This window comes from Portunus trituberculatus, chromosome 5, assembly GCF_017591435.1.
Source record: "Portunus trituberculatus isolate SZX2019 chromosome 5, ASM1759143v1, whole genome shotgun sequence".
Lineage (NCBI taxonomy): Eukaryota > Metazoa > Arthropoda > Malacostraca > Decapoda > Portunidae > Portunus > Portunus trituberculatus.
In genome coordinates, this window is record NC_059259.1 from 86775 (window position 1) to 100129 (window position 13355).

The following is a 13355-nucleotide window of genomic DNA, read 5'->3' on the forward strand; positions in this document are numbered from 1 at the left end:
TCTGCCATGCTAGCTTCTTCCCTCTTCTGGTGAAGGATGAGACGACATCACACCCTGTGTAAGCATGGAACATAGGTAGAGCAGTGGCTCTTTCAGGACCAATGCGAGATGCTATTTCGTCGGCAGGTATGTATTTGAAGTTCTGGCCAGTCCCAAAAGCAATCCACAGGTGCTTTAAGTGTAGCCTTGGCACTGCAGCGACTGACAGGACCACCACATCGGTATCAACTGTACGCAGGACAATCTTCTGGCATCCTTGTCGGACAGCATCAGCAGTGTGCAGCAGCATTCTTGTGTCGGCTTCTTCCTGAGTACAGGGGCTCAGTGCTGCAGTGATGCTTTCATCTGGTGGATTGCAAAGAACACCATCACCTAGGGTGGCAACAAGCTGCTTTCCATCTGGTCGGTGCTGCATTTTCATTGTGCATCTAGCCAGGAATGTGAACAGTTCCTGCTTGTTTGCATCAAGTCTCAGAAACTGCTGCCAGTTGCCAGGTAAGTTGTTGTTCCTTGAACCCGGCGTCTGATCCCCTTTCCGCGGCGCTTTCTGGTTTCAGACTTCAAGCTGTTCTCAAGGTACTGGTCCCACACTATATCCACCCTGTCTGCTCGCTCCAGCTGCTTTTCAATGTAAGGCAAGAAGACTTTGTCTGCATAGTCATTGAATGTTGTGCAAACAACTGGCTTCAGCATGTTCACAAGCGCAGCACCATCGAGGATGATCGCATCAGAATCGGGAGCATCAATGCTACACTCAACACTGCTAGTGAGGCAGTCAAGAAGATCTGACTTCTTGCCCTGGCGTAACTTGCCATCCTGAGACAGAGACGGTGGGCACCTCTGATTTTCGTGTCTGAAGAATTCATTTAGATCACCGTCTCGTGATTGACACGCAATGTACAGTCGCGAAAATAGTGAGCAGTCACTCTTAAGAGACTGTAACTTGGACGTGGACTGGGACTTGCCTCTTGCTGGAGGTTGTCCGAACAGTTGGAGTTTGTTCTTCGTGATCCTGTCACTGAGAGGCTTGCTGCCATTCACGAGGCGCTCTTCAACAAAGGACTGATACTGCTGTACTCCAAGTTCTTCAGCCTGACGAACGGACTTGGCAGCTTCTTCATCCATGATGTCATGGGTGTCAAGACATATCAACTCCTGGCTCTCCTCGATGAATGGATTCCCCATGTCAGTTATGACCTCAACCAGGGAACACACCTGTGTGACAAACGTCTTCTGAATGCTTGCAGTCTGTTCAAGGTGCCTCATCTCTTTGCTCTGCTTGCTCTCCATAGCCTCCACTGAAGACTCAAATTCAGCAATCATCCTTGCCATCTCAGGACCTGCAACAGACCATCTTCTGAATGCTTCAGGGTTTTGTGTTAGGCCCACAGCACCACCATCTTCTTTCAGGGTTGCATTATTCTGCTCATGTGCCTGATCAATGGCCATTGCAGAGAATGGGCGCTGGCTCTTACGAACAGTGAATCCTCCATTGCGAAAATCCTCAACAACTTCTGGATGCATGTGTTCCAGACTGATCATGTCTCGCACATGAACAGATGCCCATCGAGCATAGTTCACATGATCTAGGGCAAAGAACCATGGAATCAGCTTGCTCAAGATCTCAACATAGAGATCAAAGTCAGACTCTCGCAGTGATCTGACATAGGTCATCAGAAGGAGCTCAAGCCGCAGGGTCGTACACCAGAAGTAGAACTGGACACTCTCAGTACTCCTCTCATCACACCACTGTTCAAATGTCTTCACATCATCAGGGTCTGGTTTCATTTCAGCATACTGGAGATAGGCCTTCTTCATGAGGATATGCAGGCAACAGGCTGTCACCTGGTGAACATGACGAGTACGGGTAACGTGGGCTGCCTTTAAGAAGGAGTCTGCGGTGCCTGGAGAGGCAACCTTTGCCTGTACAAGGGCCTCTACCCATCCACTATCCTCTAACCAATCTCCCAAAACCTTCATTGTCGCCATCTCTGTGTGGAGACCACCCAGCACCATGACAAACTTGGCTTCTCCATACTTCTCAGGCCATGTCCACTGTATTTCTTTGCAGATGGCAAAGAGTGGCTGGTCAACTGTAATGACTGGAACTTGTCCCGGGTTAACGTGCTCTACAGCCTGCTGGATCACATCCATTGAATGGCGCATCATTGCAGTGGACTTTGACTGCTCTTGGAAAAGAGGAAGAAGGACACTTATATCTGGAGTGATACCTTGTTCTTGTTGATGACTAGCATGATAGGCAGCCCATGACACATTGCTGTCTCCAGAAACGTCTACCAGGTTTGTGCCGTCCACAGACTCCAGCCATCTGAAACAAGCACAACAACCTTTATTAAAAGGCTAAAATACTGCACAAAATCCAGATCACTTTATCAAATGTATAAAATTCTGCAGAAAGTAAAATCATAATCCTTTAGCAAATGACGAAAAGACAATATTTCATAGACTAGTATAGATTAGACAGACGATGCAAGGACATACCTAGTCTCTTTCAGCAGTGCTTGTTCCACCAGTTGGCCATCCCTAGTGAGTGAACCTTCAATCTTGGGAACAGTCAGCCTCTCCTTCCTTTTGTACATCACTGGAGGTACACTAGTGTAGCAGTCTGGCAGTTCTGATACCTTCTTGGAAGTTGACACTTCCAGTGGGCAGAAATCAGGGCGAACTGTGCCTGGATTGCTTTCTGTGACCTGCTGGAACAAGGATATTCCAGTTCCATGAAAGGAATCCATGGCTGTAGTAGAGCTTGGATTGTGGTCAATGTTGTCAATGGCTCCTTTGGTGTTCAACCCTAGACGAAGATTGCGAGGGCAGACAGTTTTCTCTTGTTCGTACTGTTTACAGGCACGGTTTCCTTGTCCTGTGGATATTTCCATAACACGATCATATGAAATGGACAGCCCAAGTTTGAACATTTTGTCCACAAGTTGTCGCTTGCGTGTTTTCTCATGGATTGTTGCACCAACATAGATGGCCAGTGGTGTTTCTCGTGCCTTGTTGTGACGGACTCCACTGCTTTCACTTCCACGACGAACAGAGCTGTTGTACTGAAGCAGCTGTGCCACGCTGAGGGTTGCTTGACTGAAGACATTACCAGAGGAGCCTGACTGGGACTTGATGCTTGGACCCTCGTGGATCATGGCTACTAAAGCCAACAGTGTCTGTGGCACAGACTGTGTCTGGCATTCGCTGTCAAATGAACCTGTGAATGAAGCGTTCTTCTCTAGCATGTACCGACGGACAATTTGTGCTGCTTTTGCAAGAGTTATTGCTTCATCATCATATTCTTTCTCACATACCTTGGTGAGAGCACTGCCTATATCTTCGTCGAAGGCTAGCAGGATATCTCGCCCCTCTTTGTAGGCTTTAAGATCTGGAAAATTGGCAAGGATTCTGTTTTTTAGATGTGTCGAGTTCACACGGCTGCTCTGTGCGACACCTAGCTCTTGCAGTCTCGAGGAATAAAGTTTAGAAAGATCTGCTAACTTGAACACTGGTGAGACAGCTTCATCTGTCTTGCTTTCCTCAATATATGAAATAAGCTCAGCTAGGACAAGTCCGTGATTGATCTTAACAGTTTCATCTTCTCCCTCCTTGTCTTCAGCGTGTTCAGCAGTGGAAGCTTTCTTGTACAGTGCAGCCAAGCAACGAGCATGGTACAATACATCTTGCGCAACCATATCTCCTGCACTAAGCTTGGCAATAAGTCTCTCATCTTGAAGAATTAATGAGCACTTACGAACACGTGCATCTAAGCGAAAGGTTGATGCTCTGTGAAGTGTATTTGATGCTGAAGCTGGCTCGTCACAGAAAAAGCATAGATCTCTCTTTCCTTTTTGTCGCCCCTCTTCATTACTCGTCCGGGTGAACTTAGATGAGGTTTTTCAGGATCTGGGCATTCTCTTTTCTCAGCTCGTTGTAGCTTGGTTGTGTTGAACTTGATACGACAAGACTTGTGCCACTTTGCATGTCGTTCTTCAAGGGTAGTCCTAACACCTTTGCCCTCATCAAGTCGTCGAATATCTAGTGTCACTGGAATACTATCTAGTTCATGAAAACGGGCTAGGTTCTCTGAGAAAGTAATGTACCCGGCTCCTTGATCAGTACGCCTTGATTCTGCTGGACATTGCAAATTCTCGTCAGTGTCTGTTTGGCAAATGATACATTTGTTCCAGTTTGTTATCTGAGCGTCTTGAGATGGCTCAGGGCTGAGGGATGCTGCCATCTGGTGCTTTTTAGTAGCCATCTCCATGCTACTTCAGTCAAACCTGAAAGAGCAAGGGGCAATTTTAATAAGAACCGAGAATTGGAAACCTAAGTTAAATATTAGTTATTAGTAGGTAAATAGGACCATGGCTGGAAATTTATTAATTGACATATTTTACCAAGCTTGGCCTTGAGGCACGTGTCCTAAGAAAGTCATATTCTGGTCATGGTGAGTTGGTCACCTAGCTAACATCCACGAAAAATTTGGGCTTCGTAAGCTCATGAGGAGCCGAGATATTAGTCGTGGGTACTTTGCCCCCCACAAGTACCCCTTAGGGTCAATTAAGCCTGAATAGGGTTAATGGAGCAAAATTCTAGCATTTTGGGGTTCAAAATTTTTTTATGACCACAAAAATTCATTTTTGAACTTCTGATATTAAAATCTGGATTTATTTCGTATATTTTTCAATTTGACCTGACATGACCTAAGATGACCTTTACCTGACATTGACCTCATAAATAGATAAACTGATGTAAAGTTAATCTCCATGTCAAATATCAATCGCCTTGGGCGAAAAATGGGCTAGTTATAAAAGCTACAGCTGAGTTACCTACGAAATAGTCGATTTGTGACGAAAATTTTGACTTTTGACACGTTATAAGTCCCACATTTTTTGACCAATTTCCAATGTTATTTTTTTTGTTAGAAGCCCTATGAATTCTTCTTAGGATGTGGGTTTGGTTTTTGCTCCCTGTTTTTTGGTTTTGGAACAGTCCTCGAAAAACCGTAGGGAGGGGGCATATAATATTCTACTGGCGGCCATATTGGAAAATGGCTGCCATTCGCTTCCTGGGCAGAATTCATGATGGCCCCATATCTGAAAATCTTCATAAGGGTCTAGACTAATGCTTTTAACCCAAAGTGAACAATCCTAGATTTGAGATCTATTTGCCTTGTGCTCACATACGTAAATTTAAGTTTCGGCTTGTTGAGCTGCTGCATCTATATACTATGTTTCAACTCAAGGGATCTATCCTTATGTCTAAACAAAGATCCAATAAAATTTGTATTAACAAAAAATATAATCTAAAGTTTAATCGGAACATGTTTACGTAACAGAGCCGTTAATACTTTCCTAGCAAGATAGCTTATTATATGACCTTGGAAAGGTAGTTAAGATACTTGACTGGCTTGTCCTCAGTTGTTTTCTCTTTATTGGTATATTAATTTATGGCACAAAAACAGTTTCACATGCTTCTCAAATAATGATAATGGTTATCGATTTGATGTGAAATATTATTTTAACCTATTAACCTCTTTCTTTTCAGGAGAAGAAGACAATACTCAGCGATTCTACGGACGCCCCTGAAACTGAAGAAGAAAAACGTGTCATTCAGCCTGGAACATTTGCAAAGCATGTTCATAATGTTTGGCGTCGGGATTAGCCTTTCGATGCTTATGTTCACATCAGAGGTACTATTTAATGGATTTACATGAAGTATCAGCAGTGCATCGGCATCCCTGTCTCCGTACTGTTATAATAACGATGTGCCTACTAACTCATCACTGCGATATGAATGTGTTTTCATCTACTTAGTAACAATGATCTTTCAATATATTTGTTTTTCATTACCACTGCAATTCAATTGTTCACCTCCACACATTTTTTGGGGGTGTTGTTATATTTGATATACAAGTAATATCAATCTCTCTTGTTTGTAATTTTGATAATAAAGATTAAAACAGGTACATAATGACCCAAGAAACTAAATATGAAATGTCGAGGGATGAATATGACGGGAACGACCCGATTCAACGGTGAGAGATATTAAGTAATGTAATACAAAAAGACAATCAAAAATTATTTCCAGAAAACAGGAGAAGAAAAAACTACTGGATTTCACTTAATGGTTGAAAGGAGTTACGAAAGGACGAAGTGACAATACATAGAATTATCGGATTAAGATGAAATGTATAAAAGCGAAGAAGTGGCTGGATGAACATTGTAAAGAAATATAGGATCTGGAGAAGGTAGATGCTAGAGCGAAGTACGATAAAATTAGAGAACTAACAAAGAAAAGTATCAGTGGCAGGAATATCAAAAACAAAGATGGCGAGGTACTCATGGAAACAGAAGTAAGGAAAGATGGGAGAAATATGTAAGACTACGATTTAACGATGATAGGTGAGAAGAAATGCAGGAAGAAAATAATCCTGGATATCTAGACGGAGAATGAATAATGGAAGAAAAGTGAAGCATACTTTTAGTAGGATGAAGAAAGGAAAAGCTGGTGGAGAAGATGAGATCATGGTGATGTTAGAAACATTGGGAGAATTTGCAATAAGGAAAGTTGCTGTCTTGGACAATCAGTTATATGATGAAGGTGCAATTACTGAATAGATGTACAATTAGTTTTTCATACAGTTACCAAAGATAAACAGAACACTGGAATGTAGAAAGCATCGCGCAATCAATTAACAAAGATAATGTCAAAGATTATAATTAATAGAATTAAGAACAGAGTGAGAGAGCAGGTATCCTGAGAACAGTATTGGGTTTTTGGAGGGCAAGGGAACAGCTAGTACCATATATGTAATGAGAACAATTTTAGAGAGAATGATGGAAAAATAAATAAACGTATTTATTTGTTTTATTGATTACGAGAAAGCATTTGATAAAGTAAGACATGATGACAATTTTGGAGGAACTACATATTGAAGGGGAAAATGAAAATAACAAGAAACCTATACTGGAAGCAGAAAGCTGCTGTCAAATATATAGAGAGGTAACAAAACATTAAATCATGAGAAAAGTACGTCAGGAATGTTTAATGTCCTTTGATCTGTTTAACCTATACGGGAGGATGATATTAAAAAAGCTGCAAGAGCTTCAAGGTGTCAATATAGGAGGTTACAACATCAACCATATTAGGTATGCGGACGATACAGTGTTGGTGGCGGATTCTGCAGAGAAGCTGCATTGATTGCTGGATGTGACATTGAAAGCGAGCGAGGAGAAAGGGTTGACGATCAGCATGCCAAGACCAACGTGCTGGTGGCATCTAAGATCAATACACCCAGAGTAAGAATATGAAAAAGAGGAAGAAGAATAGAACAGGTGGAAAGGTTTATGTACTTAGGGAACTTGATAACAGAAGATTGCAGGAAATTAGAAGGGAGAATCGGAATAGCAAATAGTGTGCTTTTAAGAAGATCAAGGCATATCTGACAAAAAAAAAAATGAAAATTGGTTGCAGGAATTAGAAAACTGGCAGTAAAAAAAAAAAAAAATAATGCGGACTTACTGAGGCAGATGAGAACAGGGTGGGAATGATGTTTCTCGAACATGTGATGAGGAGAAACGAGATAGACGCTGTGGTGCTAACTTGAATGGTGGAGGGGTGAAGAACGAGAGGACGACAGAGGGGAAAAAAAAAAAAAAAAAAATGTGAATAGTGTGGCGAGAGTGAGCAGGCAGAGATATCTTTTAAACCTGCAGAGCTGTTGCAGCTAGCAGGAGACAAACAGGTGGCGTTCCATGGTTGCCCAAGTTAAGAAAGATGTGGCATGTCGGTAAGGTAATAAAGATTCTTTCAACGATATTATTATCTGACTGTTTGTTTATCACATTTTTTTTTGCTACAAGAATGATGACTTAGAAGAATAATCCTTGTCAGTTATGGTGTTATTACTTATTTATTCATATTTTTTTATATATTAATTTATTGGTTTATTATTATCATTATTAATATGTATTATTATAATTATTATTATTATTATTATTATTATTATTATTATTATTATTATCATCATAATCATCGTTATTATCATTATCATTAATATTGTATTATTATCATTGTTATTATTGTCATTATTATTATTATTATTATTAATATTATTATTATTATTATTATTATTGTTAATATTATTATTATTATCATTAATTATCATTATTATTATTGTTATTATTATTATTATCATTATCATTATTATTATCATCATTATTATTATTATTTATTATTATTATTATCATTGTTATTATTACTACTACCACCATATTTGCAAATATAATAATAATTATTATTATCATATTTACTGCGGAAGATGATGAAAGAAACATGGGTTGGTAGGCGAACACTTCATGAAAAGAGCGATAAAAGAAAGAAAGAAATGAAACATTTCGGCGGTGAGAAAGAGGCTGAAGACAGTCAGTCAGAGAGGGGAGTTGAACTTTTGATTCTACCGTATCTAATAAAACTATACGAGTGGTATCCCACCCGCCCCTCCCCCCACAAAAAAAAAAAAAAAAAAAAAAAGCATGCGAAGAATACTCTGGAATACAAGGACGGTTAAGGCCCTTGTACAGACTTAGCAGCTGGAGGGGCAAGAAAAACTGGCGGAGATGCCCCAAAACTGGATGGTGACTCCAAATCCAACCTCGGAGTCCCCCATCTGGGGAGGGGACCAGAAATGTCCACAAGTCTGACTGCTTTCTCAGGTGTTTCTCATGGTTCTGTCCTGTCACCCACTTTCCTATTATTCATTGATGCTCTACTTAACTAAACTTTTTACCCTATCGTCTCCTACGCTGATGGTATCACTTAACATCTTTCCACGTCCTTTCAGAGACGACCAACCCTTCAGGAAGTAATCAGATCACGCAGGGACGCCACAGAACGCCTGACTTCTGCTCTTTCTAAGATTTCTGATTGGAGCAGAGAAATCTTAGTAGTGTTGAATGCCTCAGAAACTCAGTTCCTCAATCTATAAACTCGACATAATCTTCCAGACAACTATCCCTTCTTCATTGACACTCAACTGACCCTCTCTTCCACACTGAATATTCTCGGTCTGTCCTTTCCTCACAATCGTAACTGGAAAGTTCGCATCTCATATCTTGCTAAAACAGTTTCTATGAAGTTCGGTGTTCTGCAGCGTGTCCGCCAGTTCTTTCTCGCCCCTAGAACTAACTCTTTATAAGGGCTTTATCCGTCTTTTTATGGAGTATTCTTCGTATGTCTGGGATGGAAGGGGACCGGTGTAGCGTAGAATCGTGCTCCTCGTGAAATCGTGCGCCAAGCCCAACTGCGCTGCCAGACCCACGACTCTTTCAGACCGACTCGCAGCCTCACTCACACTCCAGTTGCTCTCTTGATTTCAAGGGGTGGGCTGTTATTCTCGTGAGAGCTCGTTGTTCAACTTCAGTAATCTGATTGTACTGCTGTTTATCTTTTCCCAGATCATTATGGATGCTTTCAAGTCGTGAGTACTTATGAATCTTGTTTTCTTCTATTGAAAGTGGATTTATAGCATTTATTCACTTAATTTTCTCGCTGCCGAATAACCCCGTAATCACGCGTTTCTCCCAACAACAGAGTCCACAGTCCCGCGTGGGCCGTTTCCACCAAACACATCCTTCACTGAGACTTGTAGATCTGCAGATCCGTGCTAACCTGCATACCCTAGTTCCAAAAAATAGCCCCCCCAGATGGGAACCGCCTTGTCGTGCTGGGGGGGCTTGCGTGTCCCTGTGACCTGGTGAGCTAGGCTAGAGGGGACTTAGGCCCGTGCTCTGCCCTTTCGAGGGGAGAGGACTACCCATGCTATTAAGGTCGCCAGTGAGGGGCCAGACTAAATGGTTCCTACGTAGGCTGCCAGTGGACCAGCGGAGCCACCCGCTGGAGGGATCGCCCAATAGAGGCCGTCCTGTGCTGGATGGTTGGGTGTCCAGGCTGGGATGCTTTGGGAGGGGTCTCAGCTCTGTCGTGGACAAACTTTCGTATCATGTGAGGGACCTTTTTTTAAAACGACTGGTCCGCATCGGGGCGAGGTATCCCGTCCACGGCAGCCAGCGCTCCCTCCCAATAGGTGGTTTCCTTGCCCCTGAAGCCAATTTTTTGTGTTACTATTTTTTTATGGGAAAACACAAAAAATCTTCAGGTTCTCGTGAGGTGGCTGACCTGGCCCACGAAACGTCATCTTCAGGTCTGACTGGGAAGGAGGATTCCCCTCCACAAGGGCCTCCCACAGCAGTCTCCTGTTCTGGGAGTTCTTCTGAGGGTTGCGTTTCTGCTGCATATGACTCCCTCATGATGGTAAATGTTAACCCATCATTTTCCTAACACGCCTTGCACTCACATCTCAAGGCGTATGGTACTGTTGTTCGCATTCGACTGGTTTATGATAAGGACTTTCCTTCTAACCGCTGCTATGTGACGCTTATGTCATGTGATGAAGCCCGTTTAGCTTATGAACATGTGGCATCTCTGCCCTCGCCGGCCATGGCTTTAAAACTGAATTTCTCCAGTCACGTAATATTTCAGACAGTGACATGGATTACATCCCAAATGTTTTTGAAAACTACTTAGAGAATTCAGTTCCAGCAGTCCGCCAGATCCCACCTCCACGTTGGTTTGTGGCGTACTATAGAAATGGGCGTGGAATTTCATCCATGCCTCCCGGTACCTGTCCAAAGAAATCGGCACGATTCCTGAGGGGAATCTGAAAAGTATGGGAAGGGGGTGCTTGTGCGAGCAAAAGATCTTACGCAAGCTAGGATGTTGCAACATCTCCCATGCCCTTCTGACAGCATGTTTGAGACTGTTAAGGCTCATCCCACCTTTAACTATAGCAAAGGTTGTGTTTATAGCCAAGACCTCTATGAATTCCCAGAAGAGGAAATACTAGCAATGTGCCCTAGCTCAGTACAAAAGGTGACTAAGATGAGGAACTCCTCCAACATGGTCCTTCTCACCTTTTTTGGGTCCACCCTTCCTGACCGTGTTAATATCGGTCCTATCAACCTTAGGGTGAGGCGCTTTGTTTCTCGCCCTCTTCAGTGCTTCTCATGCTATGGGTACGGTCACGGGAAAAGCTCGTGTAAGAAAGCTTCCCGATGTGGTAATTGCTCTGCACTCGACTCGCATTCAGAGGAGCATTGCAATGGTGCACCTTATTGTTTTCATTGTCGTGATGCTCACCAGGTACGTTCCAGGCAATGCCCCAGGTATCGCCTGGAGCAGGACATTCTACAGCTTGCCAATAGTCAGTTTATCAGCCTCGGTAGCGCCCGCCGTGAACTCCTGTACCGCCAGAAAGACGGTACTGGTGCGACGTCCTATACTTCATTGGCCGCTCGCTCTTCGGCTGAGTCTGCCTGTCCAAAGACAACTCCTCCTGCAACCTCTCGCTCTGTTGGGACGGGTGGTCTTGTTTATCTGGCTAACAGGTTTGCCATTTTGGCTGAGTAAAATACGGACTTGACCAAAGTCACCCATGTAGTAGATGTACATTTGCCACCTGTATCTCCTAAGCCTTTCAAGTGTCTAACTAAGCGGCACCGCGGCTCTGCGGAGTCGTTAGATTTAGCTCAGCATAAGCAGTCTAAGTTTTCTCCCGGTGCTTATAATCGTGAGTCCTCCAGGGACCGCTCTACTAGGGTAGCTCCAGTAGTTTCTGTCCAGCCTTCTGTGACGCCCTCCATCTCAGATCGGGCTTCTTATGATGAGGACGGTCTGAGCATGGAGACGATGATATTGTCACAGCCGTCCCTCGTGGACCAACTGTATCGGAAAGTGCAGTCCTGCCTGATCCTCGTCCTCCGAGGACCAGTAAAAGTGATGATAGTTCGCATCACCCACCGATAAGCCGAAAGGCTGAGGTCCAACGACCCGGCACATCTCAACACCCGGTGTCTTCTCGTCGTTTGATTATTTCTAGTCAGGTCAGTCACGGGCAGCCTCAAAAGGCTCGCTCGTCCACTGCACCCAAATAGTCGTCTTCAAGCTTCTACAATGGAACTGTAGAGGCCTTCGCGCCTCGTGGGGGGAACTCCGAGCTTTGGTGTCGGAGTTCTCTCCAGCATGTGTAGCTCTACAAGAGACTATGATAGGTGATAGTACTTATTCTAGACCTCCTGAATATCGTGCCTTTTTTAACACTCCTTTCCCCGACCAGGGCCACCACGGTGGTACAGCTATTCTAGTCCGTCAGGATATACCTGTTATCCCGGTACAACTTAACTCTCCCGTTCAGGTGGTTGCTGTTAAGGTCTTTATGGGACGACTGTACACCATCTGCAGTTTATATCTCCCTCCTCGGCTTCCTGTCTCCAGGGGTGAGCTTGACGGCCTGGTGCGTCAGCTGACTCCGCCTTTTCTTTTGTTGGGAGATATTAACGGCCGTCACCCATTGTGGGATGAAGGTGCTAGTAATCCTCGTGGGGTTTTAATCGGTTCTTTTATTGAGGATGAGGGATTGGAGATTTTAAATTCTGGGGATGTTACACATTTCCACAGTCCTACTGGGACTTTTACAGCTATCGATCTTTCTCTTTGTACATCTAATTCTTTCCTTGATTTTAATTGGCGAGTCCTACCGGATTTACACGGTAGTGACCACTTTCCGATTTTATTGGAATCTGTGAAATCTGAGCCACAGTCCCGGCCACCACGCTGGGTTTTAGACAAGGCAGATTGGCGTCGATTCACAGACCTTAGCTCTTTATTCGTCCGCTGGCTGACTTTTCTACTTGTGCTGAGGCTGTTGATTATTTTACCGATTTTTTTATTTCTTTAGCCCTTCAGACAATCCCTAGGACGTCAGGTCGCTTTACTAAGCGTCCCGTTCCTTGGTGGAACGCAGCATGCACTGCAGCGGTAAAAGAGAAACGGGCAGCTTTCTCTCGTCTCCAGCGACATCGTGGGGACCCGCAGTGCCTGGAAGCTTTTCGACGCTGCCGACCTCGGGCACGCCGCGTTTTGAAAGAGGCACAAAGAGCCTCGTGGAAAGCCTATGTCTCTTCCATAAACGTCCGCACCCCTCTTACGGATGTCTTCAACAAAGTCCGGCGAATTGCTGGGAAGTATTCTGCTCCTTCCCCACCAATTTTGTTGTCTGCTGGGCGAACGGTGGCAGACCCTAGGAATGTCGCCGACCTCTTCGCGGAGCACTTTGCCAGTGTTTCCAAGAGGAATCTCTCGGCATAATTTTTTCTTCCGCTGGAGGGGAGTCTTATAATGTCCCTTTCTCTGTTTCCGAGTTGCGGACTGCTTTGTCCCAGTGTCACGACTCTTCTCCTGGGCCAGATGATATACTTTATGCCTTCTTGCGCCACATGTCTGACACT

At 43.8% G+C, this 13355-nt stretch overlaps 1 protein-coding gene across 1 annotated transcript; it reads right to left on the minus strand.

The window, feature by feature from the left end:
• Positions 1-471: 471 nt before the first annotated feature.
• On the minus strand, positions 472-4273 carry LOC123513907. The gene is made up of 3 exons (XM_045271391.1): positions 3892-4273; positions 2503-3736; positions 472-2329 (listed from the first exon to the last, which is right to left on the minus strand). The coding sequence occupies exons 1-3, from the start codon at positions 4271-4273 to the stop codon at positions 472-474; spliced, it is 3474 nt and encodes a 1157-aa protein (XP_045127326.1).
• Between the last annotated feature and the right edge of the window lie 9082 nt (positions 4274-13355).

What these genes read in the sequence shown, in the direction of transcription:
- LOC123513907 (XM_045271391.1), bottom strand. Translation starts at nt 4,273, where the DNA reads ATGGAGATGGCTACTAAAAAGCACCAGATGGCAGCATCCCTCAGCCCT. An exon ending in TCCTGAAAAACCTCATCTAA is followed by an intron (nt 3,737 to 3,891) that starts GTTCACCCGGAC and finishes TAATTCTTCAAG; the next exon opens with ATGAGAGACTTATTGCCAAG. An exon ending in GCACTGCTGAAAGAGACTAG is followed by an intron (nt 2,330 to 2,502) that starts GTATGTCCTTGC and finishes TGCTTGTTTCAG; the next exon opens with ATGGCTGGAGTCTGTGGACG.